We start from the raw sequence: 24,947 nt of genomic DNA, 5'->3' as shown, positions 1-24,947 counted from the left end.
TGACTGGCCTCTGCTTGTGATACAGCTGCACTTTGGAGGTAATAAACACTCTACAGCTCTGTCTTTTACTACCAAAAATATCATTCTGATGATATACAGGAGTAGTTACTGATAGTATCTTTCATTTAGATTACAATATTGTGTAGAAAGAAAGCACATAATACAATACATACAGACCATAAATATCAAGGAACACAAGATAAGCAATCTCTTTTTCCTCTTTAGGTCACTTGGGAGCCCTCCAAAACATCAGGGTTACGACTAGAGTCATGAGAAGGAAAGATCAGTGAGCTAGTCAGAATAAGTATCAAACCTACTGCTTAAAACACCATAAACATAATATACAGCTCTGAAGTGTTTTGTGATGACAATATTAAAAATCTACTAGATTTCAAGCTGCCAAACTAGCTTGAGATTTACTTAAATCAGTTTTTTGTCCTGTGCTAAAAAAATAAACACACCAAAGACACTGAGAGAGTGGCTTTCAGACTTGTAACATAGATCAGTCTAGATGAGCCCCCAAATAAAAGTATAATTCAATACTCTAATTATAGCTAAACATTAAGAGGTATTTTTTTCATATCACTCATTGAAGGACTCAGAAAAAGCAGAAGCAAGCGAACAGTTTTGGTAATGTGGAAGGGCTCTGAACCACAAGGAGATTTAATCAAGCTGCTAACAGCACTTTCTACTCACAGGAAGAAGGTACTCTGACAGGAATGCATGAATGGATGTCTTGAAAACAACACTTATGATGGTGTGAGCTGAGAAATATTCTGCAGGTCTAAATCTGAGGCAGTAGGAGATGATCGATATATGAAGCAATGAACCACCACAGAAGAGATAGGTTGGTTCTGAGAGGTTAGGCTAGACACAAGTTATAGGTAAAAAATTGAGTTCAGTTCCTGATCCTGAAATAGAAATATAGTGTGGGAGGCCTGGAGGAGTCTCTTTCATATCTGGGGTTGTTTGTTTTTTTCTGTGCTAGAGTCAGTATCAGTACAGTAGTAAAATCACTAAAGACTTCCTGACTAAATATATAGAGAGAGGAGTCTTGAAACCAGATGGTCTAAATAATATTTATATTTACACTTGGCAGGATGGAAAGAATCTTTGAATCTTATAATCAGGAGAGAAAAAAGAACCCAAATCAAACCAAACCATGAAAATCCTTGCAGTGTTCTACTAATGTTTTATTTCAGAGTTTCTACAATCCATTACAGTAGATTTTTATTTCCCATAACAAGCAAGACTGGACATCAAAACCACCTACTACATTTATGGTCTGCACTTTCTGTGAAGGTAGATGAACATAGGATGCCTATTTTCCAGACATCTTTGCTCTGACATAGGCAGTTTTCTGAATATCTGTGTCTCTCTAACTCTTCACAAAAGAGAAGCTAGAACTAGCAGGAGCCAGTAGATCCCTCAGTTTGAAGAAATACAAAAGCTAAAATCCATTGGCTTTATGTAAAGATCCGAAAGGAAGGTTGCAACATGATCTTTGCAAGTACATAAGAGAATTGAAAGCCCAGCTGGCCTCATTAAAACTTGTTTCCTTTCCCACTTGTTTCCTTTCCCTAGAAAGCCCAATATGACAGAATATGTTTTTTGGACAAGTCACTCTTTAAATCTTTAGAGAGCTTGTACGCATATTTATGCAAGTGCTTTCTGTTCTGTTGGAAACTGTAATTTTCTTCTAAAATTTTCTTTCCAGACAACTATTTTCCAAATTTTCTACATTTTTATTCTTCAGTGAATCAGAGTCAAATGTATAAAGGAAAATGAGACAACAATCTGAAAAGTATCAAGTAAATCTATTCTGCTTTTAGATAGGATTCAATTTTTAAAATATATGTACACTTGTATCAAATTATTTTGGGATGTCTTTATATTAGAAGAAGAACTAAAATGAAAAACTTTCCAAATAGAAGACAAAAGAGCAACTTTAAGGGATGAACAATCGAGTAGAACAGAGAAATAGACTTTCTTCAGGATACTAACCTGGAGATGTAGCCAATCTTTTATCTGCTTTCCTTCTCCTTCCCTCAAATCACCAATGAAAAATATCAAGCAAGTGAAATATAGTCTTAATTTAAATACTACTTTGAAATAAATATAAAATCTATCAGAGCCAAGACATCTATTTTGTGTTCTAAGCAAATCAAGAAAGAGTTTTTATGCTTTTGGTTTTAAAAAAATATCTTCATGAGGTGACTCTATAATTGCAGTTAAAAATTAGAGACTTTCAATTCTCATTATGAGACTTCATCATGCTTCACTAATCCACCTTCCTGCTGGATTTTGGGTTTCCTGCTTCTTTTGGGTTGTTTTTTTCTAACTGCTCACCAAAGCTATGGCAGCATCCCAACATGATACATCACGAATCAGTGAAATCAAACTCAAGTATTCTGAACTATGAACAAGACTCCAGGGATCTCTCACATCACACACCAAAAGTATTATTATATCCCTCTATTAATCACTTAACAAATGGGTGAAAATCTCTGTTGTTTGTCTAAAGAATTGTTTGTCTTATTGGAATTTAGTAGAGTTTCATAAAATGTTTTTTCACAGTAACTTCAAGATAAAAACCACTGTGGTAGTCTAACTGAATCTGTAAGTTCACATGACATTTATGAAGCTTCTATTATTTACTACCAATACAAAGAAATACAATTACAGGTACAACATCATTAAAACAGACTAAAACATTTATTCTGATTTTTATATGCAAGTAAAATATTCAATTTCAATTACAACAGGTAAGTTTTATCATTTCCACTTATTAAAGAATAGAGGATTAAAAATAACAGTTCAAAAAGAAAAATTTAAAAACTGATCAAAGAAAATATGCTGACTTTGAATTTAGACTCAGTATTTATAGACAAAACATAAGAGATTTCAACAAGTCTGAGAAAGAAATGCATCACACTACAATCTAGAGAAACAGCCCAAATTAACAGTTTGCTGAATAGTGCCATGTTAACTTTTACAATATCCCACAAGGATACAATGAAGTAGAATTAATTTTATATACCTTAAAAAATAAACAGGGGAATTTATAAACCATTGCTTTAAAATGTATAAGCAATGAATCTAAAGTTTTCTTTCAATAAGAAACAACTGAGATGTTTAAATGATTCTTAACTTCAAGAGTTAATTTAATGAAGTTTCAGATTACTGATGTTTCAAAAATAAAGCAGCACCACATTGAATCCACTGGTCTTGGTTTCCTCCACAAGGTACATCAATATTTGTTACCACATGGTCTCTCTCCACGCTAGTGTAGACTGGTAAAGATATACATTCCTCTGGAGAATACGGACCATATGCATCCTGCCAACAGACAAGGACTTAGTTATCACTTAAACAGACAACAACACATGAAAAAGGAATACTCTCCAATGACACAGAATCTAAAGCTGGATCCTAAGATATGGTTTAGACACTGCAGCCTTAGACAGGCTACTCTTGGCCCCGGCTACAAATGAGAAGGACTACTAACAAAGCAGAAACTTCAGAAAATTCACTAGACTGTTCCATAACTAAGCCTCTACCTTTTCTCTCCAGTTCATACAACTGAAAACCTTCTCAGTCCCTGCAGCATAAACCAGCTGCTCCTCCTGTAAGGCAGCCCCAGCTGTGATCTGCCTTTTAGATACTTACAAGTGGGATACTTCAGGAACTGCACCAAAAAACACCTTACCCTACAGTTCCCAGGCTACTTTATGGATTTAAACAATGATTTCTAACATCAGTGAATCCAAATATAAAAATTGTTCCCTGATACAGACAGAACTACTATACCTTACATGAGAGCCTCACAGGGCCCCTACTTAATGCAGGATATGAAGAGGAACCCAGGAGTATTAACCACAATTTAGTTAGACCAGGACTTCGGGCAAACAAACAAAAAACCTAAATTACCTAGTTCTTTCCATACACTTATAGCAAATCAAGACATGCAAGCATATGTTAAAAGTTACATTATTAGTAAAGAAAAAAAAGCAGGTTTGATGACTTTTTGATTCTTTTTAAATGCCCCTCATACTAATACTGATCACAGTCCCAGTTGGGTTTTTTTGGCACTTCTGGAAAACCAGCCATTTCCATTAAGTGTCTAAATAGGAAATGATTAAGTTAACTTGAAGCATTCAGATTTGAACTGAGTGCTTTGAACTTCCAGCTAAATTAATTTATAATTTGTGTTCTCCTATACAACCAACTGTGCAGCATTAGCAGTGCTACTATTACAAAGATGAAAATTACATCGTAAACATTACTTAGGGAAGGACCTTAGTTGAAGCCATGGCTTTACCTCTCAGTCTGTATCCTGATGAGCAAGCAATGCTCTACACCGAGAACAGCAACAGCTCCTCTCTGCTTTCTGTACCACAAACTGTGGGCACCTTGGACGTAGTTTTCTCCTAGGGCTTTACACAGGTCATTGTCCCTATCCCTGAGTGCAGAACTGAGCTCAGAGACTCAGTCTAGACTGCCTGAAGCATGCAAATTGAGTTTCAATGCATGGTGCATTTATTTAGTTTCAGTAATTCAGGGTTTGATTCAATTTATACCTATTAAGCATGTTTTTGTCACACTCAAAATCTCACTTCCTGTCACCAGGAAAATGTCAGAAGATTTTCAAGAATAAAACATCAAAGCAGCACATTCGTCAGAAAGGAATTTGAAATAAAAATGAGTGTATTTTAAATTCAAATGCGAGTTAGTGAAGCTTGAATATTAGAAAATAACTAAAACCAGGAAAAAGGAAACATGCAAACAATAACTGTTTCAAGCACTTTTCCTTGGATGTCAAGTATTAGCCATTTCTGAAAAATTTTGCTGTTCCTTATGAAAATCAACTTCCCATGTCTTTTGGCACCAGTGTTTAAATCCTTACAGAAGGTCTGTGCACTGTAAGAGTTGTATAGAATAATTTCATAATCAGAAGTTTGTCAAAAGAACTCAGCTGCTCTCAGAAGGATTATAATTCCTACATTTATCCGTTGGTTAACACTACTAAGGAAGACAAAATGCTGGCCAGTCCAAGAGTAAAACGTTAATCAGAGAATTTAAGTTTTGCCAAAGCTGGGAGGCCAAAAGCTGGCCAGTTGGCTGTCAAAGACCTCCGTTTACACTTTTCGGGTCAAAATAGTTGTTCTCGTGCCTTATTCAGTCCCACTGATGTTTTAAGGAATCACGTTATTTGAGGTTTAAAGCTATTCTGTGAACTTCTTTTTGAACCACATATCCTTATGTCCTTGGCTTAAGCACGGTCCAAAAAATTCTCTTTGTCTAGACTGCCTCACACACGGCTCCATCCCCTTTAGTGACACCCTCCACAGCTTGGCATGTCAGTGAATTAAATCTGGAAAGGACCTTCACAAATTAATGAGAACAAGCATCATGTTAGCAGCATTTTGAGGGGGTTTTCTCAGAGAAATCCTGTAGGCTATTTTTTTTTTCTCCTTAAAGTATTCACTTTATTTTAGTTTGGTTGAAAACAACCTCAAAGCATTGAATCATAAATACACAGATTTTTGCTCAATAGATTTCATAAGATATATTTATGGGGAAAAGAAAACAAACTCAAAACCTAGGAATCCTAAGATAGTATGTTCTACATCATGCACACTTCTCCTAAGGAGAGGATAATAAGATAAGGGGAAGTACATCACATACTGATTCTGCCTCGGTTTCCAAGCATTTGTTTGTGGTCAATTTTTACAGTGAAGCCCATAGCATAACAACTTAAAGGCAGAGCAATTCAGAAATGCTCTCCTTAGAGATACTTTATATTAAAAATCTGGGCAGTTGGCAAGTTTTGGCCTGTGTTTTAAAAGAATTATATTTTTGCCAACACAAAGACTTCAATTGCTATTCATTGTAAATATGACAAACATTGGAAGAAGTTGGATTCACTGATTATTGAACTATCTCACTTCTATGTTTTATAGACAAAGCTCTCTGCTGATGTCACATATAACTTCTAGATCTTATTTTCGAAGCTTACAGAATATAGACTGTTATTCAGAAAAACACTTAATAATCTTACACAAGATAAACATTTTTCAGAAGAAAGAGGGGTTTACTTACAATCCTCATTTTCAGTGTGCACAAGATAAACACTTGGTGTTACCATGTAAAACCATGTATATCCCCCACCCATTACTGACTCTATATACTAAGATGTCTGGCAATTCCATATTTATCCCATGCACCAACTTTCAAGTAAGTTAGAAATCTGTTTATTTCTCTGAACAAAACAAACCTTGTAAATCACTGAAGAACTGAAAAATCTTTCACTGTTCAACTTTGTAGTAGGTTTTGTGGTATGGTTTTGTTTTACAGTTTGGGTTTTTTTAATTTGTACTATTTTCTTTCCCATCAAAGCTGGGAGCAGTACTGCAGATGGTGGCTAGTATTTACTAGTGTGTTCAAAGTCTAAATCTTGAAAAATATACTTCTAATGCTGTACTATATTATAATCCTATACTTCCAGTGCTGGAAATAACATTGAGAAAAAAAAATGTTGAGATACAACAGTGCGTTTGCAATGGAGCTCCTTGCGCAATGTCTGTCACAATATACCACAAATCTCATCTACTTCAGTCCAGTGAACTTTTTTCTTTAACATTCTTCTAGCCAAATCGAGCCTTCTCAAGAGAGAATTCTGCAGACTTCTCTGCATTGCCAAATAACAAAATCCTCCAGTTAATAAATTGATTTGCTTGATGAGTTAATATCTACATTAGTGATTATATTATTTCTCATTTTTCATATACTGCTAATTTTATTTATTGTGGTAAAGAAGTAGAAAAAACCCTGCATACATCCCTATTTCTTACTTTCTGCATTTACACTTGATTTCTGATGTAAAAGATTCAATATATTTCCTTTTAGATCTGTGTGTGAGGTTCTTCTCACCTATCTGTCCCAGAGTTAGCAGTCTAGGCTGTCTCTAGAGTCACAGTTAGGCAGAGAATTACTTCATCACAGGATGGCCTTCCTGAGATGCTTGTCTTTTACTGGGATCAAAGAAGGAGCTAAGTCAACTCAATCATACTGGGCAATTAACTTTTAGACAGATAAATCTAGATGAAATGAATTTTACAATAAGTTTTCTGTTAGTTATAAGATGGTAAGTACATTAATTTGTAATTCCTATACATCCTTCAATAAGTTCTGCATAACTTTTTGCTTTATTTATCAGAAATTACTATTATAATTGGAGAGCAGAAGCAGTAACAATTTTTACTGTTTGTATTACTTCACTTTCATCTTACATAGTTCTGCAAGCATTGGCATTTTTTTAAATTAGTGTAAGTATGGGAAAGGCTTTCTTTGCTTGCAGATCACATCATGTTCTCTGTCTTATTATTGCTGTTGCATTTTAATTTAATGTTTAAAATGCAAAGAAAATATATTCTAGGAGTTAACTCCCAAACACATGTATACGTTTAATAGATGCACTTTTGAAAATATGTTAAAGTATTTTAAAAGACAAAGGAAAAAAGGTATGACTGAAATAAAGACCTTATCTTAATCTAAACAATAAAAGCTAAAAAATATTGATGAAATTATAATAAGTTCTTGCGCTATATGAAAGAAGTAACTGCTTTTCCTATTAAAGACAGGGATTTTTATTCTGAAACAAGGCTGAAAACAGGTCAGTAACATCATACTGAAAAGCTACTACACAAAAAAATGAAAATTATGGGTCTTGAAAGTTTAAGGCTTTTAATAATTTAGTACCTGTGGAATCCAGGCCATGTAACAAGGGAGAACAGATGACACACTGGGAGAATCATGCAGATTTTCTGAAAGTTGATTTCCATCAAAACTGCAGCCTTCCAGTTGCAAGCCACTGATCTGCCGTGGAGATATAAAATATTCAAGCATACATAACAGACTTGACATGTCAGTAATGATTACACTGTGCTTCAATAAATGACGATCCTTTGTACTGTGACAAATTTTTAAATAACAGGAAACTAATTATTCTCATGTTCTGTGTGAGAATAGGAAACATGATTTAAAAGCAAGATCTGGACCACACTTGGGCATGAACTTCCTCCGATTTAGATTCACATTCTTTGAAATGTTAGAGAAAAATACCTGTGCATGCAATCATTTATGAAACTGCAGTTGCCTGGCATTAGATTAATGGAAATATGATAGCTACAGCCAAGTACACAATCATTACAATGTCAAGGAGAGAAGAACAATCACTGAAATAAGCATGCTTTCTGGCTTGGAAGTCTGAGTACAGCTTTCAAAGAATGGAATGCGTGATTACACAGCTTCTGCAGAGGCAAACAAAATACATGGAAATAATATAAGAGAAAAACTTATTTAACATAATTCAAGATTTCTTAGGTAAACTATTATTTGGGAAAACTAAATAAGAACCATAGATGCTTCTATAAGTAACCATGCAATGCTTTATATGTAACATGTTCTAAGTGCTTTCTTTTAATTAACAAGTACTTTCAGCTTCTGAACTAAGCATTCACATTTTTTTCTTCATTGAAGCCTTGCATAAATTAATGACAATGACATCTATTCTGGATTACTTCCAAATGAAATTTTCAGTATCTGTTGATCATTTTATTTTACCAGTACAAATAATACCGATTTGACAGTATAAATAATAATAAGTCAGTTCGGCCTGCTGCAGTGAGAACTTCAATTCTGGTAATAATAAAACTAAGCTCAGTAATAACTTTCATGCAGCTTTTCAAAAGGCTAAATCTTAAACTGAAGAAGATGTGTAACAGAAGCAACAATCTGAAAATCATCTGTCTATTATCATACTAAAGCCCTGAATTAAATACATAATACTGAGATAGGCTTTCACTAAACACAAGGTTCAAAAAGCAATGCTGAAACGAGGAACTACAATGCTGCTGGAAACTGCATGAGTGACCACATAATCAAAATGGACAAAAGTATCACTTTCTAATAAATTTTCTCTTGCAATAAAATTTTCAAAGTGCACTAACATTTAAAAAGTGGTTGAAGTCTGACATTACAGTGAAGATCTGTATCATAGAAAATGTGATAGAAATAATTTACTTAGGTAATTACAGTACTCTAAAATTATTTATTTGACAAGAAAAGTTGCAATTAAACCGTAACACAATGAGGATTACTGTCATGCTTGAAAAGTAATGCTTTCCTCCAAAGTGTTGGGTTTTCTTTATCAATACTCTACTAACTGTATACTAGTTAAGATTATGTTTTGCATTTTTAATAAGTAATTATTCTTTTGATTGCAGACAGACATTGCAGTTTTCAAAAATCTGCTTCTTTAAGGTCATGTTTCTGTTCTGACTCTGAGCTGAGGACTCTTCCTTGCAATGTGCAAGATGCATATATACATATTTTAACGTGAAAAAAAGATTATATAAGATTGCATTTTAAAAAGCTATATAAAAAAGCTGTTTGACCTTGGACAAGACAATGACCAGAGAAGTGGCAACATTCTTTGATACGATCTGTGCTCCATGCAGAGTAGGACTCACAGTAAAGCTGCCAAAACTCTGGATAACCTGAACCAAACAACCCCAAATGGAAAGCTGAGAGGAGTATGACTTTTTCTTTAGTTTTAACTTCCATAAATTATTATGACAATGTCTCAGTGAAATGAACTAAAATTTTCAGACTTTCTATTTGGAACTTCAAAAACATTTTTTTCTCCTTCAACTTCTTGTCAAAAGCTCACGGTCTTTTCTTCATTATGGAAGTGTGACGCTCCTCTCCCTTCTCCTGTCAAGTTTCTTTGAATCTTCCCTAAGATTTTTAGGTCTGTTGCCTTTAAGGTGCAGTGTTAACATTTGATATTTTGTACCATTTCTTTTCAAACACAAAATCTCTCCACACAGAGACATTTTGGGAAAAAATGGCTTTATCTGGTAAAACAGAAGTTTGGGTGTCAATAGCTTTTAATGATAGCATATACACATTCCAGTGCCAGTTCTTCTGTCTTGCAAGAATAAAGAATATGAAGAAAAATATTATAAAAGACACAAAAGGAACAAAGTCTTACTAATTATTATACTGAGGTTTTCCCCCAGACTCCTTCCTACTGCTCTCTGTTGTTCAGATTGATTCTTAAGACCTCACTTTATTATATGCACAGGTCCTAGATTACTCTTTATGTCACTACACTTCTGATTGAATGCTTTCAAAGCTCTAATTTATCCCTATCACACAGACATTATAAATATCCATCTCATATGTTCTTCTTTCTGCCCTTCCTGCATTCTTCAGGGAATTTTGTTATGGAGCTCAGCGTGACAAATATGTGACTTCAGCAAAGTTATTGAGGGGAGACTGGTCTGATGAACAGGTTTTAAAATTTATTGTTAGGATGTTCAATGGTCTGGCCATCCTGAACATCTCTAAAGGAAGTTCCTATAGAAGTGGGTCACCTATTGAAAAAACTCTTTCTACTGCACACGCATTTCTTCTTTTGATATCGGCAGTTCCTTTGACATTGTAGTTATGTAAAATAACATCAGTTGATCTCCTCAAAACTTTAACCAATCATAGGAACTCCTCTGAAGATGAAGACCAACTTTTTTACTTTCATGCAGCATTAAAAGATACTGAAAAAAACCCAACATTGGAACAATGTACTTTCAGGTACTGCTGACCTGAGTATAGACATAGCCATGCTCTCATTTCTGTGGTAAACTATGTACAGAAATTACAACTTCTACAAAGGACAGACATGGATTTCACAGTATCTGTAATTAGCAGGCATAGTATTTTTGCAACTCAGCTCAGGGTATTTGGCATTTTGCAACTATCGTTACTTGTTTAGTTTCAAAAAAGCTATTATTACACATTACAGATTATATTTCTTTAAAACACATTTGTATACAGTGTGCTGAAACCATGGCCAAAAACATCTCTGTTTCCAAAATTTCAAATACTCTGCAATTAATTTTCCTTGCTATTTAATGCCGGGAAGTAATATTTTCATTTCATTATCTCCACAGGTCTCCATCATTAATTTATTGATTATTTCAGGATGGAGGTATGCCGTAAAAAAGACTTCTCAGGATGCCCAATAATAGTATTTCTTTCAATTGCTAAGAGTATAGTTTTGATATTATTGCTGATATTATGTATTTGAATATTATAGTCTTGCAATAAATTTTTGTTTTGCATCATTTATATTAAGCTCTATCCAAGCTCATAACTTACTACCCAAAAAGTCTCGTGTCACATACCTTCTTTTCTTTCATTATTTTCTATAGTAACAGAAAATGGAATGCCAAAAGCAATGACTACCTGCTTTTGTACAACAGCACAATCAATGCACAAAGCAAATAGATGTATTTTGCATATCAATTTGTGATTATATCGCAATAGCTATACATTTTCAGTACCTTTTTTAATGCAATCTGAAGTTACATTAAAGATGTAATTTCTACAGATTTATTCTAAATCAAATATTCACCACATTCTATCAGGAGAGATCTAATCCACATCATCTGTCTAAACTATTACCTGAAAAAAGCGCTAATTTAACGTCAGATTTGATAATCCACCCGGATTCAGGTGTATTCTTGGCCTGACTGAGTGTTCCTCTGCCTACTTTATAGTTATCCCGAGATTTCTAGTACTTCATACTTCTGACTTTCAGATGATTACAGGGCATATTATTTGAAATTGTTGGCACACAAAGATCATTTCAAATGTCTACAATTGCTAAAGAATTATGTAATTTTTAAAAGTACAGGAAGTCTGAACAAGCATTTTCATCATAGTGAGATTTCTACCTTTTTTCCTTATCAGAACAAATGCTAAACCATCAAAAATATTTAAAATAAAAGGCAAGGAAAAAAATCCCAAATAACATGTCAGTGAGACTAGAAAAGTTACACACAGTATGTATGTATCTCAGGTTTAAATTCAATGTTCATTCACATTCCTAATTGTTCCAATCTTTCAAGAAAGATATTCTACCAGTATAATTAAATATCCATTGAATCAAGGACTTGAGCATGACTCTCCTTAAAACAGAGTCCCCCAAATATCTGAGTACAGAGTCAAGTCTTGGTGAAAAAAGTCACACAGAGTGAAATAGCACCATTAGCATGGATAAGGACTGATAAACCTCAGAATTTCCCATACTATGATTTGGTTCTTGTAGGGTATGTGAGAGATCTAATTTTAAATCCGTACTCATGTGAAGAAGGAACATGCATTATCAAAAAATTCTATTTTCTGACTAAAATAAATCATATTTACCAGGTCAACCAATTATTTTATCACAATGATTCTGATAGTTTAAAGATTTGTCTTACATAAGAGAGTGGCTTAGCAAAAAGAAATGAATGCAGGTTCATGACACTTCACCAATATTATCTGAAGATCTGGCAGTGGCCAAGGGGGAGGAAATCAGCAGAACTGGGTATAATTGAGTTTATCTTATAGACACAGAGGTGTATGATCAGACAGGTTCTAAACTGAAACACAGTAAATCATAATGAAAAGAAAATTTCCAAAGGGAACAAAAAAAAAAGTATATGGGCAGACACAAAAGTACGTCTATGAAGGTATACTATTAACTACGTACATATTCACTATGGACATTCAGTTATCTTATTCTGTGCACAACTAAAATGGAAACTGATCTCCTCTTGCTTATTGAATTTTTAAATATGAAAAAATGATTAGTAGCCTTATCTGCAAACAGAAGGATATCCAATGAGGAAGTAACAGTTAAATATAATGCTGAAATACACAATGTCAAACTTATGGTGGCTCAGTTCACTAAGAATCGGATGTATTTAACTTGATCATGTGTAGTCTAAACCAGGAAAAGTAGACAAATTCTTTTTTCTATCACTTTCCACCTTACTTTCACAAAATACTGTTGTGACTACTACAGCTTTTATTTATTTATTACAACTTGCAAGGAGTAAAAAGATAACTGCTTGCTTTCTCCCGTTTCTGCAGAATTTTTTCTCTACCAGTTTTGAAGCTGTATACCATTAACCAGCCTTTGTATCTCAAGTACACCAATGTATTTACAGCTTATTTTTCCAGAAAGTTTATGGACAGATGACTTGGACTACGCTAATAAACATCCTCATAAAATTGTAGTAAAACATCCTACTAAAATACCTTAACTTGGAGTTTGCCTTCCTGTATTCGTCCTTTCCATGATGCTGTAAATTTAAGGCTGTCTACTGAACAGCTCATTACTCTGCGAAGGAAACACATATACAGTAAATCTTAGAGATATATAACAACAGGAAATTCAATAACAGCAAAACCAAAACCAATGTTTTTTCAATGTGTACCATATCATACTAAGTCTTACTTTGAAGAAAAATACATCTTTAATCTCATTTAAAAAAGAAATAATCAGCACTTAAACAAGTAATTCATAGCTATTCTACTTCAGTGCAAGTAATAAAGATGAAACAACTAATGACAGCAATTCACACAATTTGTTGGATCTGTGTTCTGAAAATAAAATAACCATCTTCATGCATAGGTAACACTGGTGCATTAGCACACATAAATACGTAGATTATTTTTCCCTCACCTTGCAGTCTCCTGGCGTAAGGCATTGAGAAATGTGTCTGGATGAAATAGCTCTGAAAGGTCAAGGGTGTCTGAGAGCAGTTGCTGTTTCTCTGCTCTTTCTACCCAATTCTGAAAAAAAAAACAACCAAGCCCAAAACAAAGACTTTAAGTTATTGCCTAATTTTTCAACATTTTGAGTTAAACTGGTTTTGTCAGTTATTGTGATTAATGAAAAATGTTTCTGTAAATATACTGTAACTTCAAAGATATTAATTTCAATTATTTCAAGCTGCTAAACAGAAGAATAACACTGTTTAAAAGTTTTCAAAATACCAGCAGTTTATGTGCAATGTGGCTCATCTATTCTAAATAAACTTCTATTCCATTCTTTGTACTGTGTGGCTCACTTTGTACAATGAAACTTTTATCAAGTTTCTAACATTCTGTGGAAACCCTATTTCACCTTTACTAACAGGAGAATTTATATTTTCTCATCAAAATGGTTGTCATTACTGTCTTTGCTTTACTAAGTTTAGGCAAATAACTGCATTGCTTTCAAGTATGCTTTATGATTATTTTTCTGTGTAAACTGCATATGAAATTCAAGAAACACTTGATTTTCAATCTGCAGAAAGAGTTGCTGTAAGTTCCTACCAACAATTTATTTGAAAATATCTCTTAGCATTAGGTTGATGCTGCCATTTTTATTGTGTGGAGTTTCAAAAGATGTTTCAGACATATTAGCTTGAGACATGAATTCACAGAATTTCTGGTAAGATAAAAACTGGCCTCTGTTATATTTTGCAATAAATGAAACCAATAGAGGTGAGGGGAATAACTGACTTCAATTATCCTTACAGAACACATGCCCCAACCCTCTTCTTTCACCATCTTACATGCAGCTATGAAGCCCATCACTAGGAGCAGCAAGCTTGGCATTTCCCAACAACACAATACATTCTGTGTCAACATGAGAAAAGAGAGACACATTGCGGCTTGCAATCTCAATAAACATCATTGAGAAAGAAATCCTCAAAACACTAACAATCTCCATCTAAAGAATCTGTTATCTTCAGACAAGTTATTTAGGCACCTGAGTGGTTAGGCAACAGTCCACACTCAAAATTCTGTATTTGAAACTTTTATACTGCAAAAACCTGGTACAATTTCTTTACATGGTATAGTCATAGTCCTGACTATGGTCCTGTAGTATAAATGTTACATTACTGTAAAACCTACTCTGTAAGTAGTTGCAAGCCATGCACTGAAAGATTAATATTTAATACTAAGCCAGAAAATAATAAGAAACTAAAATTCTACAAACTATTACCAAACAGAGAAAGACAAACCACAATCCTTTCTAAATGCCAACTACTAGAAGATTATGAAATTACTATAGTCATGAAATAAAAAATCTTGGAAGCTACACTGCCATTACACCATGCACCTGCCAGGCCACCATATCTTGTTTAAAAAGGACTTTACTGCATTCTTTGAACTGCTGACAAATGAATAATTCCATAAAGCATCTTGGAAGTGACAAAATCATCCAAAATACAAGCAAATATCACTCAATTAATTTTATTTTAATTTTTTCAGTGTGTCAGACATATCTCCATAAAGTTTCCACTATGTTCAAACATTTAATTGGTGATATTCTATCTGTCACATCACCAGTTATGAGCCCTCAACCCAGATGATTATGAATCAGTTAGGAGATCATTGCACTCCATTTTCATTAGCTAAATGTATAGCTAATGACTCTTGTCTGCACGATTCTTTTAATGACTTTACATAACAATGTCTTTTATCATACAGTAGTAACTCTGCATTCTGGTTAGGTCAGACTTTGTAAATTGTTTTGCATAATAAAAGTAGACACCTTAATTTCAACTTGTATTTAAGATAATCATTCTATTGTTGTCACAAAATAAACTTTTAATGTAACTGATAAACACTTTCAGAAACATAGATGCTTATATTCCACCCGATTAAAAGACCAGTATGGGTGATACTAATTCTGAACTCATATAATGAAGTAGCACTAGGAAATACATGATAAAAAAACTTTCATTAGTTTGTAATTGCTTGTGATGCTCTTCATAAAGATGAAGACTTAATTTATCCACAGTTGTTTACTAAATAAGATGTATATGCAATAAAAACTATAATAAAATGCATTTTACAACATAAGAGTAAAAAATATCCTTATGCTTAGCCTCCTTTTTGTCTTTTGTGAAGTTCTATAGACTCAAAAGACACCACCTCTCTATGAAATGGATCACTTGTCAGTAGTACATCCACTGTCATAACACTTGAAAGAGATCATGTCATGAACGGAAGGAAGCTTAAGGTAAGCTGTAGAGACTGAAGTGATGTTTCTTGAAAAGGAGAAATCCTGTAACAGATTATCTATAATACCTTCATTTCCTTTTCCTATCCCAACTCCAACAGAAACATACATTGACTTCATTTGTCAAAGTGATTCAAATTTGTTCGACTTGTTATTGATCTTGGATGGCCATGTAGCATTTCACTCTGAAGGGCCTTCCATCATCAACTCAGTAGAAAACTTTGCCTCTCCTGCCACGTAGGCCAAAATAATCCATGCATTTGCCATTTAGCAGCTGAAACTCAGTGAGAAGACTACTATCAACTCCAAGATGGTGTAAAATCTAGCTACCTGTCTCCTTGTCGCTCAAACCAATATCCATGCTCTCCCAATTGCCCCCTCACTTCTACTTCCCATAATACGTTTAACATGTTTGCTGCAATTCAGAATTTGTTTTCCTTCAAAACAGCTAACAGTCAACATCTAAACTCACTAAAAGCAGTGTTCAGTGTATGAATTTAAATACATCTTTGGTTAGATATGGCAGCTATAATACCTGGAAAAAGGCCTATAAAAGATTAAATGGTGCATAACTTTTTTTTAAATAAATTCACATTATATTAATAATTTCTATTTTACCAACAATGTCATCTGCAAGGCCAAATATACTAACCCTGAAAAGATTTATATTATGAAATGAAATAAAAATCTATTATACACTCTTCTTTGTAACTGTTTATGTCAATATTTCAGTATCTCCCAAATCTTTTTTATTAAAATGAAACTAAAAATTTTAGTTTGAACTGTCCATGATAATTAGATTAGTATATGATGATTATGAATATAATAGCAAAACTTATCAGCAACACTCAGAATGCATGCAAAGGAATTCCTAGAGGATATTTCAAAACTTTAATTAATGTAAGGTTCTTTATGGTATAATAAAAGGATTTTTTTTTTACAAAAATAAAGTTTCTAAGTGCAGTCTCAGGTGTTTCAATAATTTTTTTCATGTATCTTAACATCCAAGCAGCATCTATTCCATTTTCAGGGAGAAGGTTTCCTTATCTTCTATAATCCCAAAGCAAACTGAGCACCTCATATTGAACACTGGAAGAAATAAAGAGGCAGCCAGATTTTCACATTATCATTTATACAACTTTAGGTTCACAGAACTACTCTACAATGAATCAAGCACTTTTCCTTCACCTGTTTTAATTCATTTCAAATATATTAATTTCTACAGTGTTTTTCCCTTGGTGTGGTCTCAGAAGAGAACTGCTGAAGGAGAAAATCATATAAATCACTACAGAAGTTATTTCATTTATGTGCCTAGATGGAAAATCGCATTCAATGTTATATGAATATGCATAGCCAGAAACCATAGACTATAATTCTGTTTTTCCCCTAGCTTCAGAAAGATTCAAAATTACTAGGGGTAAAAAAATGCACGACCTTCGATAAGTCTGAGAGCAAATGATGGTGAGTAGCACCGCTAGAGGAGAAAGCATTCAGTTAACCAGAGTTTAGATTAAGCAAAGGTCAATTCAGCAGTTACACTAGAGTCCTGTTCTCCTCACAGGGCAGCAGCTGCTCCATCAGGTGGCTTCCAAGTGTTGGCATGCAGTGGTAAATGCCAGCAGGAGTAATTGTGTTACACTCCGAAGAAACGAAATAGAGGTATTTTTTCTGACTTTGAGCACAAGGGGGTAACACATAGCTTCTCAGGAGCAACTTGCATACAATTTGCTCCTCTGTGGTAACTGTTTTTGTATGTGAAATCCATGAACTTGAGCTAGTTAGCCCTCATTAAATGAATACGTGAGTACTGCAATATTTCAGATATATGATGAGATGTTGGCACACAGTATATTTCCAAAGTATATTTAATTTGGAGTCTTATTTCCTTTAAAAATATTTTTTTTCTTTTTTTTTTTCTTTCAGTGCATGCAGACCAAAACTGCTGGTTAGTGCTATTATTTCTTTGTTTCAGTTTGACATGCCTCAGAAACACCCTGCTTGTTCAGGAAGTCTGAAAACAAACACAATAGCACAGTCTAAGAGCATAAAAATTCTGAGTGCATTAGCAACAACATGCTAGCTAACAATGTGCCAGAAGGAGAAGTGCAGTAAGGCATAGCTGAGGGAAGCATTAGCAAATGTGATCTCATTCCAGTCACTGTATTACTTATATTTTTATCAAAACAAGAACTTAACTTTCCATAAATTGTTTTTTCCTACATTTAATAAGGATATCAGACTGATGATGCTGAATAAGAACTGAAACATCATACTGACAAGTTCATGACTAATGCATGACAAAAATGTCTACTTTGAGATATTTCTTATATGATCACTAAACACAGAATCCAGTTAGGCAATACTCTTATCCTTCATGTCTTTTAGTCTTTTCTTTCTGCGCAACTAAATACACCAGTTACCAGGTGCTAGACTGCATTTGCAGTTACGTAGAGTATAACTGGGTAAGGAAGTAAAAGAGCTGAAACTATTCCTTGGTAGAACCAGAAACTACAAAATGTGCAGAGCAAAGGGGACAAATTTTCAAAGAAACCTCAGTATCCTCTCCCTCTGAAAGAGATTATGGTCCTAATTCCCACCTCCACTGGTAACAGTTGCAGTGGCACATAATATTAATTTGTAGATAACAGACAAGGCTGCCTACCATAATGTTTGGACAAAGTCAGGACTACATCAGAAACAATTCTTTCGCAGAGCTCTGGAGCCAAAATGTATATTGCGATTGTGCTGGTGTGACTAAATAGGGGTACAGAATGCTCAATAGATTAGGCACTAGTAATGATAGGATGCACTGCAGCAATTTTGTACAAATAGTACCGGATGAAGGCTATGTAAGAATAAGGACAGCCAACAGAGAACTCCTTACTTTGCTATGGTTCATTTTCTATGGTCAACATCTCATGAGATACAGTTTTTCCATTAAGCATCACCCTCACAGTCCTTGTTCCTCTTCTGAATCAGTGACCCCTTGGACTGCAGTCATCATTCTCTCTCATTTTTCCTTTTTTTTTTGTTTTTTTTTTGTTTGTTTGTTTGGTTTTGTTTGGTTTTGTTATTTGTTTTTAACTGTTCCCAGTAATTTTTTTCTTCTAACACCCTCTCTTGAGGTTGTCAAAATTCAGAAAAAATCTCTCAGCCATGTCACAGAACTCTATTAGCAACTATAAAGGCTTAACCTAACTCAGATAGGAATGCAATATTTATCAAACACACTAAACACAATAAAGCAATCTAATCAGAAATTGTTTAACTCTGTGGGGTATATATCCCCAAATATACCACGACAAAAAGGCAAAGAAGGACATCTATTTTTCTGCAAGGAAAAAGAGATCATAGAATGTAAACAGTGGCTGATGCAAGTCAGTCTAAGCAAAGGAACTATATGATTGAGAGGCCATGTCTGTGACATGGCATCTAGGGACACATCATGCTGGTGCATGCTAAAGCTACTTATGCTCCATTGAACAGAACACTGCAGCACAGGATTACTGTTCAGACTATCAAATGGGTTGTTCAACCAAGTATAACTTTGTGTAGTCACAGAAATTAATTTATTTCTTTTTAATTTATGTAATGAACTAGTATGGATTGTTGTTTGTTCCTACACAGTAAAGCCAAGGTATTTAGAGCAAAGGTACCTCAAGTACAGTACATGAGCTCTTTGTAGCCCATGAAGTCTTTCTTTAAACCAGAAAGGGAAGTCTTTTACTGTGGCCACCCCCAACAGAACAGCTCATCGTCAAGGCTGTGGGTCTCTTTCAGATGTTCTGTCACACTTCAGGGCTAAGAGAATGCTGGAGAGCATTCAAACCTGTTCTCAGGAAGTAACCCGGAGAAACATACATTATGGACTAATTTAGGGAAAAATATTGCACATCTTGCTAAACAACACAGTTTTTTGTTTTATTTTTAAATGCATTTTGTGTTTTCTTATTTTAGATACAATGGTTTTAGTTTTTAAATTATTTCTGTTTTACAAATAATTTATTCATAAAATTAAACATTTGGCAGCAATAATAACTATGTCATTTTGATAACTACTGCATGAAATTTTAAAGTATCCTACAGAATCATAGAATAATTAGAGTTAGAAGACCTCTGGAGATCTTCTAGTCAAACTCCCCACCCTCAAATAAGGGTCAGCCTACAGCAGGTTGCACAGGGGCTTGTTCAATGATATTTTAAATATCTCGGAAGAATAGAGATTCCACAGCCTTCTCTGGGACACCTGTTCCAGCATCTGGCCACCCTTAACATGATTCTTTCTCTTTCCAAATGTCTGATCAGAGTTTCCTTTCCCGCAACTTGCATGTTTTCTCTTGGCTGATCTTAGTAAACTAGGTATGTCGAAGTAATGTCTGAAACATTTGAAAATTTCAGGGCTTATAACTAGATATGTCACTACTGAATAACATTCAAGAGATAAGTATTAAACTGAAGCGGTACAAATCAAGTGCATATTCATTAGAGCAGATATGACCCAAAAGGTACAGTTGAGAAGTTCTAAATTACAAAATTATAGAATTTGGTTGGAAAGGACCTCTGAAAGTCATCTAATACAACTGCAGCTCAAAGTTGGGCCAAATTCAATTTAGGTTGCTTGGGGCATTGTCTACTCCAGTTCTGTATATCTCCGAAAGTGGAGACTCCACAAACCTCTCTAGGCAACCTGGGCAATAGGCTTTTTTGACTGAACAGTCAAATACTGGACCAGTGCTTCAGATGTGGCTTAAAAAATACAGGAGAGAAAAAAATAACAATTCTCTTTGACCTTTAATAAAGAATTAAGAATTTGGCGTTTCTATAGCACTGTGGTATCATGGGTGACACATTTTTTAAAAATTGCAGCCAATAAGTAACACATTGTTGTTATTATTCTAGTAATATCTTATTGTATCTTTTACTTGATGCATTCTTCCATTATATATTCAAACCAACAATTTTGACTTTCTCAATGTGATGAGAATAAAATACATGAATACATGACTGAATAAATCTTTTTTTCTAGCTTGATAATCTACATATCTGAATAATAAACAATATTTGCTTTCGTTCTAAATTATTTACTGCATTTTGCCTGATACATAATTTCAGTTGATTATCATATGAGATCATGAAATGACACTGAAAATGGCAACTCCAGAGAAGCTGCAAGAAAACACATTGTATGCATAAGGAAAAGCATACACTACACTATACAACAGTACAAACCTCATGGGAATTTTGAAACCCAAGCTCAGATGTAGAGAAAAGATTCCTCATTGGACTACAAATGACATAGTTCAGAGTGACTACCTGGAATTAACAGCATAAAAATAACACTGCCTGCAAATGTGCTTACACATTCTCCTCCACATAACGGCATACATTCTAATTAAGTTGCTGTTTATATTATTTAGTTGAGTACACTGGGAAGCATACTATAGAGGAGGAGGGTGTTTACCATTCCTGTCTTTAAGCATCACTTGTATGCTCAAAATGGGGATCTAAGCATCCTATCACTTGTAAGAAATCTTCTCCTTTGACTCAAAGTTTTGGGGTTTTTTTCCTCAATTATGTATCTTTGTGAACTTTTAGAGACAATGGCCACAAGAAGAGCTCTACTAAGACAAAAAAAAAAACAACAACCCAACAACCAAAGAAAACACCCAAAAAACCCCCAACTCCCAGACCAGAATGCCTCTGTGCTTACTCCAGTTTTAAAATACAGTCATGACAACAGAGTTGCTAAGTGCCCCTGCATGCTGCACTGGTTGCTTTTTGAACATGAATGCCCAAGAGTAAAACTACTGCACACACAACAGATAAATAAGAATTTAATCAAGAATTATCTTATGAAGGTTTTCTTTCACAAACTAAATTTGAAATGACAGCTCTGAAACTTTAAAAGCTCTGAAACCTTCATTTTTTAAAAAATTTTTTTGGTACAGAAGTACAATATTAAACTATAGAATAATTTCAAATTCAGCTATACAGAATCTCCTTCAAAGACAGAAAGATAGGTCAACACACAGCTACACTTCTGCCTTCCTCCAAAGAAATGCCAAGAAGACTGCTAATTAGGGACGATGCTTGCTTGTGGAATGGCAATGTGTTTCTATTAGACAACGGGCTTACTCTTATACATATATCTGCAAATGCTATTTGAGGAATAGTTATACCATGTTAACATGGACCTTTGTCCAATTAAAATCTCAAATCAAGAGATGAAATATTTTGTAAATTGTTTCACCAAGCCAGTTTCCACCAAAACATTCACTGTTCAAAACAGAACCATGATGACATACAGCTACTTTTTAGTTACAAAGCTGTCTTACTAATCCAAGAAATTTATTTCTATGTATGCACATATCACTATGAAATCACAATAAATTAAACAGTAAAGTGTTTTGAATAGATTGCATATTATTAGTAGACACAATATTTGTGTCAATATAGTGGTGATCAGAAGACCAAGTTACTGTAACAGATTCATCTAGAAAAAAGCAAAGCAGATCGAAAGAACGTGCCTGCAAATTGGTGTATTTGCATGTGTTGAAGTCTTCTTATTTACTAATGGCTGGAATTTAAAATTACCAAAGTCTTTGGCAGCATAACATAAAGAGACTCATTTTCATATGCAAATGATAACAACATCATTTTCTACCACTTGCACTATAATTAACCTTTTTTGCTGGAGCTTTTGTCAGACAAGACTATCCATTTTACTCTGCTTTCTCAGTTGCAGACAGCTTCGTCCATGATAAAGGAGATGCAATGAAAAAACCTACTAGAAACTAAGCAATATACACTAAATTTTAACAATTTAGATGTATACAGTTTATTATTATTTTATCATTGTGTCTTTTGAGATTTCTTTCTGTACTGTGAAAATGTATCTTGTAGCTTAAAGAGAAAAATCAATGAATGGTGATTATTTCATTAGATTAAATAAAGTATATCAACTACAGCTTTAAATCTCACATAATAAATGGTATATTTTCTTGTAACTGAAAAAAGTATATATATACTAATTTGCATCAATAGAAGAAATACAGAACACTAAATCTATTTTTTTTACTTAAACCAAGGTTAGAAAAAAAGATAATTTTCCTTAAAATATGGTTATTTTCAGAAAGTGCATAGAGACAATGACCTGGGTTCTTCTTTTTTATGCAATACTTATAAAAATCTTTTTATGAGTGATCATCTTCTGTAATTAATATTCTGCAATCAGAGAGCTGAACAATTAGTGGTGTGATGAAAGATGCTGCTCAAACTTCTGCTTACAAAGTACTACTTAATAATTTAAAAAAATAACCATTCTCACAAAACATGGTTAGAATTCTGATACTTTAATCAACAAGAGTTTAATTCTGTTGAAACAGATTACTTTTCAAAATATTTAAACCCGTAGAAAAGCCCATAATTTGTGGAGGCCTGAATTTAACAGAGCATCTAAAACTCTTTGGGGTTAAGCTTCAACAACTCACAATGAAATCACACAAAATGCAAGTACAGATATCTTTCCTTTTCCAATGCTGTTTTTTAAAAACTGTTTTTCCATGCATGAAGCAAATTGTTTTCCCAAAACTTGAGATAATCCTTGCTCATTGACAACCAAAAATTATTTCAATTTAAAACAGCAAACTTTGCAGATTTAGTGCAAAAACCCACTATTCTGCAGGAAAAGAATAATTTCACTACAAGAAGTAGCGATTTCAGTACCTCTGCAATGTAAAGTCTTGAACTGTTGCACAAATCAAAAAAAGAGATAACATAAGGAATCCTTTCACCTCAGGCACCCATGCACAAACACAGCTTTCTGTAAGTCACAAGTGTACACAAACTCTCAGACCACAAATGATGCTCCAGCTTCTGCTTTAGCTTACTTGGAAGCTAGATCTTATTTCAGTCCACAACCCCTATGACCTGTGCAAGTCTGATACTTCCATCTTACATTCCATGTGGCCTCCTGTTTGGACAGTGTATCTTTATAAATCACTGCTACTCTACACTGGCCACTACTTAATTGATACAATCTAACTGAAACAGTGATTAAAAAGGAACATGATACCATAGTTGGATCTATCAGAGCTTCAAATTTGAGTGACAAAAAAAAAATATCTGAATTCTTACAGTAGTACTTGCAAATTTCTAATTTTTACCAAGCAGTTATCACTTAGATAAAAGGTCTTGAGAATATATCCTGGCTGATGATAAATTCTGAACAATGTGAAATCATGCTGCAACATGATGAATGCTGTGGGAACCGATTAAGGCTCAGTTTCTTAGCAGAGAATGTTAAGCTGCAGTTGTATTTTTGTTTTGATATTCATGACAGCTGAAAAGAAGACAAGAAAAGCAAGCAAAAAAAATGCTAATTCTTCAGAATAAGCTGGATTCTTCATAGCATTCTGAACTTTGAATTAAAATAATGGAATGACTGGACTTAAAACACAACATTTTAATGAATTTTTGTGCTTTGATATTAATAATAATACTATGTATGAAGTATTCTGCACTATACAGATAGCTAGTTAACAGCTGTTCAAACAGAGAGAGAGTGATGAGAGGAACAATGATAAGGTGGGGAATGCAGTCAACCTAATCCATCTGAATCAGCTACTCCTAAGACAAAAAAACATTAAACTATTGTACCTGCTGCAAAATCTGCTAAGACAATCTATCAGAAAAAACTCCTGAAATTCTTTGCAAACTAAGTGGCATTACTACTTAAAGGGGTATAGGACTTCTTATGGAGTGCTTAAGTGGGTGAATCTGGGGACCAAACATGACAATTCTGGGATTGTACAAGATTTATTATAGGATATGGAAAAACATAAAAGTATAAAGTAGGAGGTTGCATTTAGGGGGGATGTTGTCAGTACACTTCAGCCAACCTTACATCTGGTCACCAGTGTCTGTCCTATCCTCTTCTTAAACTATTTTCAGCTGTTTTTGTGTGCAAGTGTGCTCTCCTTGTGAGGGAAGGAAACCCACTAGCAAGCTCCTAGCATTACCAGGCAGCAAGAGG

General features: G+C 34.2%; 1 protein-coding gene across 1 annotated transcript in view; it reads right to left on the bottom strand.

Moving 5' to 3' along the window:
• Positions 1-3,180: 3,180 nt before the first annotated feature.
• LOC104548700 (cytoplasmic dynein 2 heavy chain 1-like) overlaps positions 3,181-24,947 on the bottom strand; it is a gene marked incomplete at its 5' end in the record, with an annotated part of 68,766 nt that continues 46,999 nt past the window's right edge. Inside the window, 4 exons of the mRNA XM_010194795.1 lie at positions 3,181-3,339; positions 7,762-7,878; positions 13,153-13,234; positions 13,580-13,689. Of these exons, the coding sequence (XP_010193097.1) occupies positions 3,181-3,339; positions 7,762-7,878; positions 13,153-13,234; positions 13,580-13,689 (468 nt within the window). The remainder of the gene's footprint in view (positions 3,340-7,761; positions 7,879-13,152; positions 13,235-13,579; positions 13,690-24,947) is intronic.

Source organism: Mesitornis unicolor, unplaced genomic scaffold (assembly GCF_000695765.1).
Source record: "Mesitornis unicolor isolate BGI_N332 unplaced genomic scaffold, ASM69576v1 scaffold13891, whole genome shotgun sequence".
In the NCBI taxonomy this organism is placed as follows: Eukaryota; Metazoa; Chordata; class Aves; order Mesitornithiformes; family Mesitornithidae; genus Mesitornis; species Mesitornis unicolor.
Note: the sequence above shows the minus strand (reverse complement) of the source record. Positions and strands in the feature narration are given on the sequence as shown.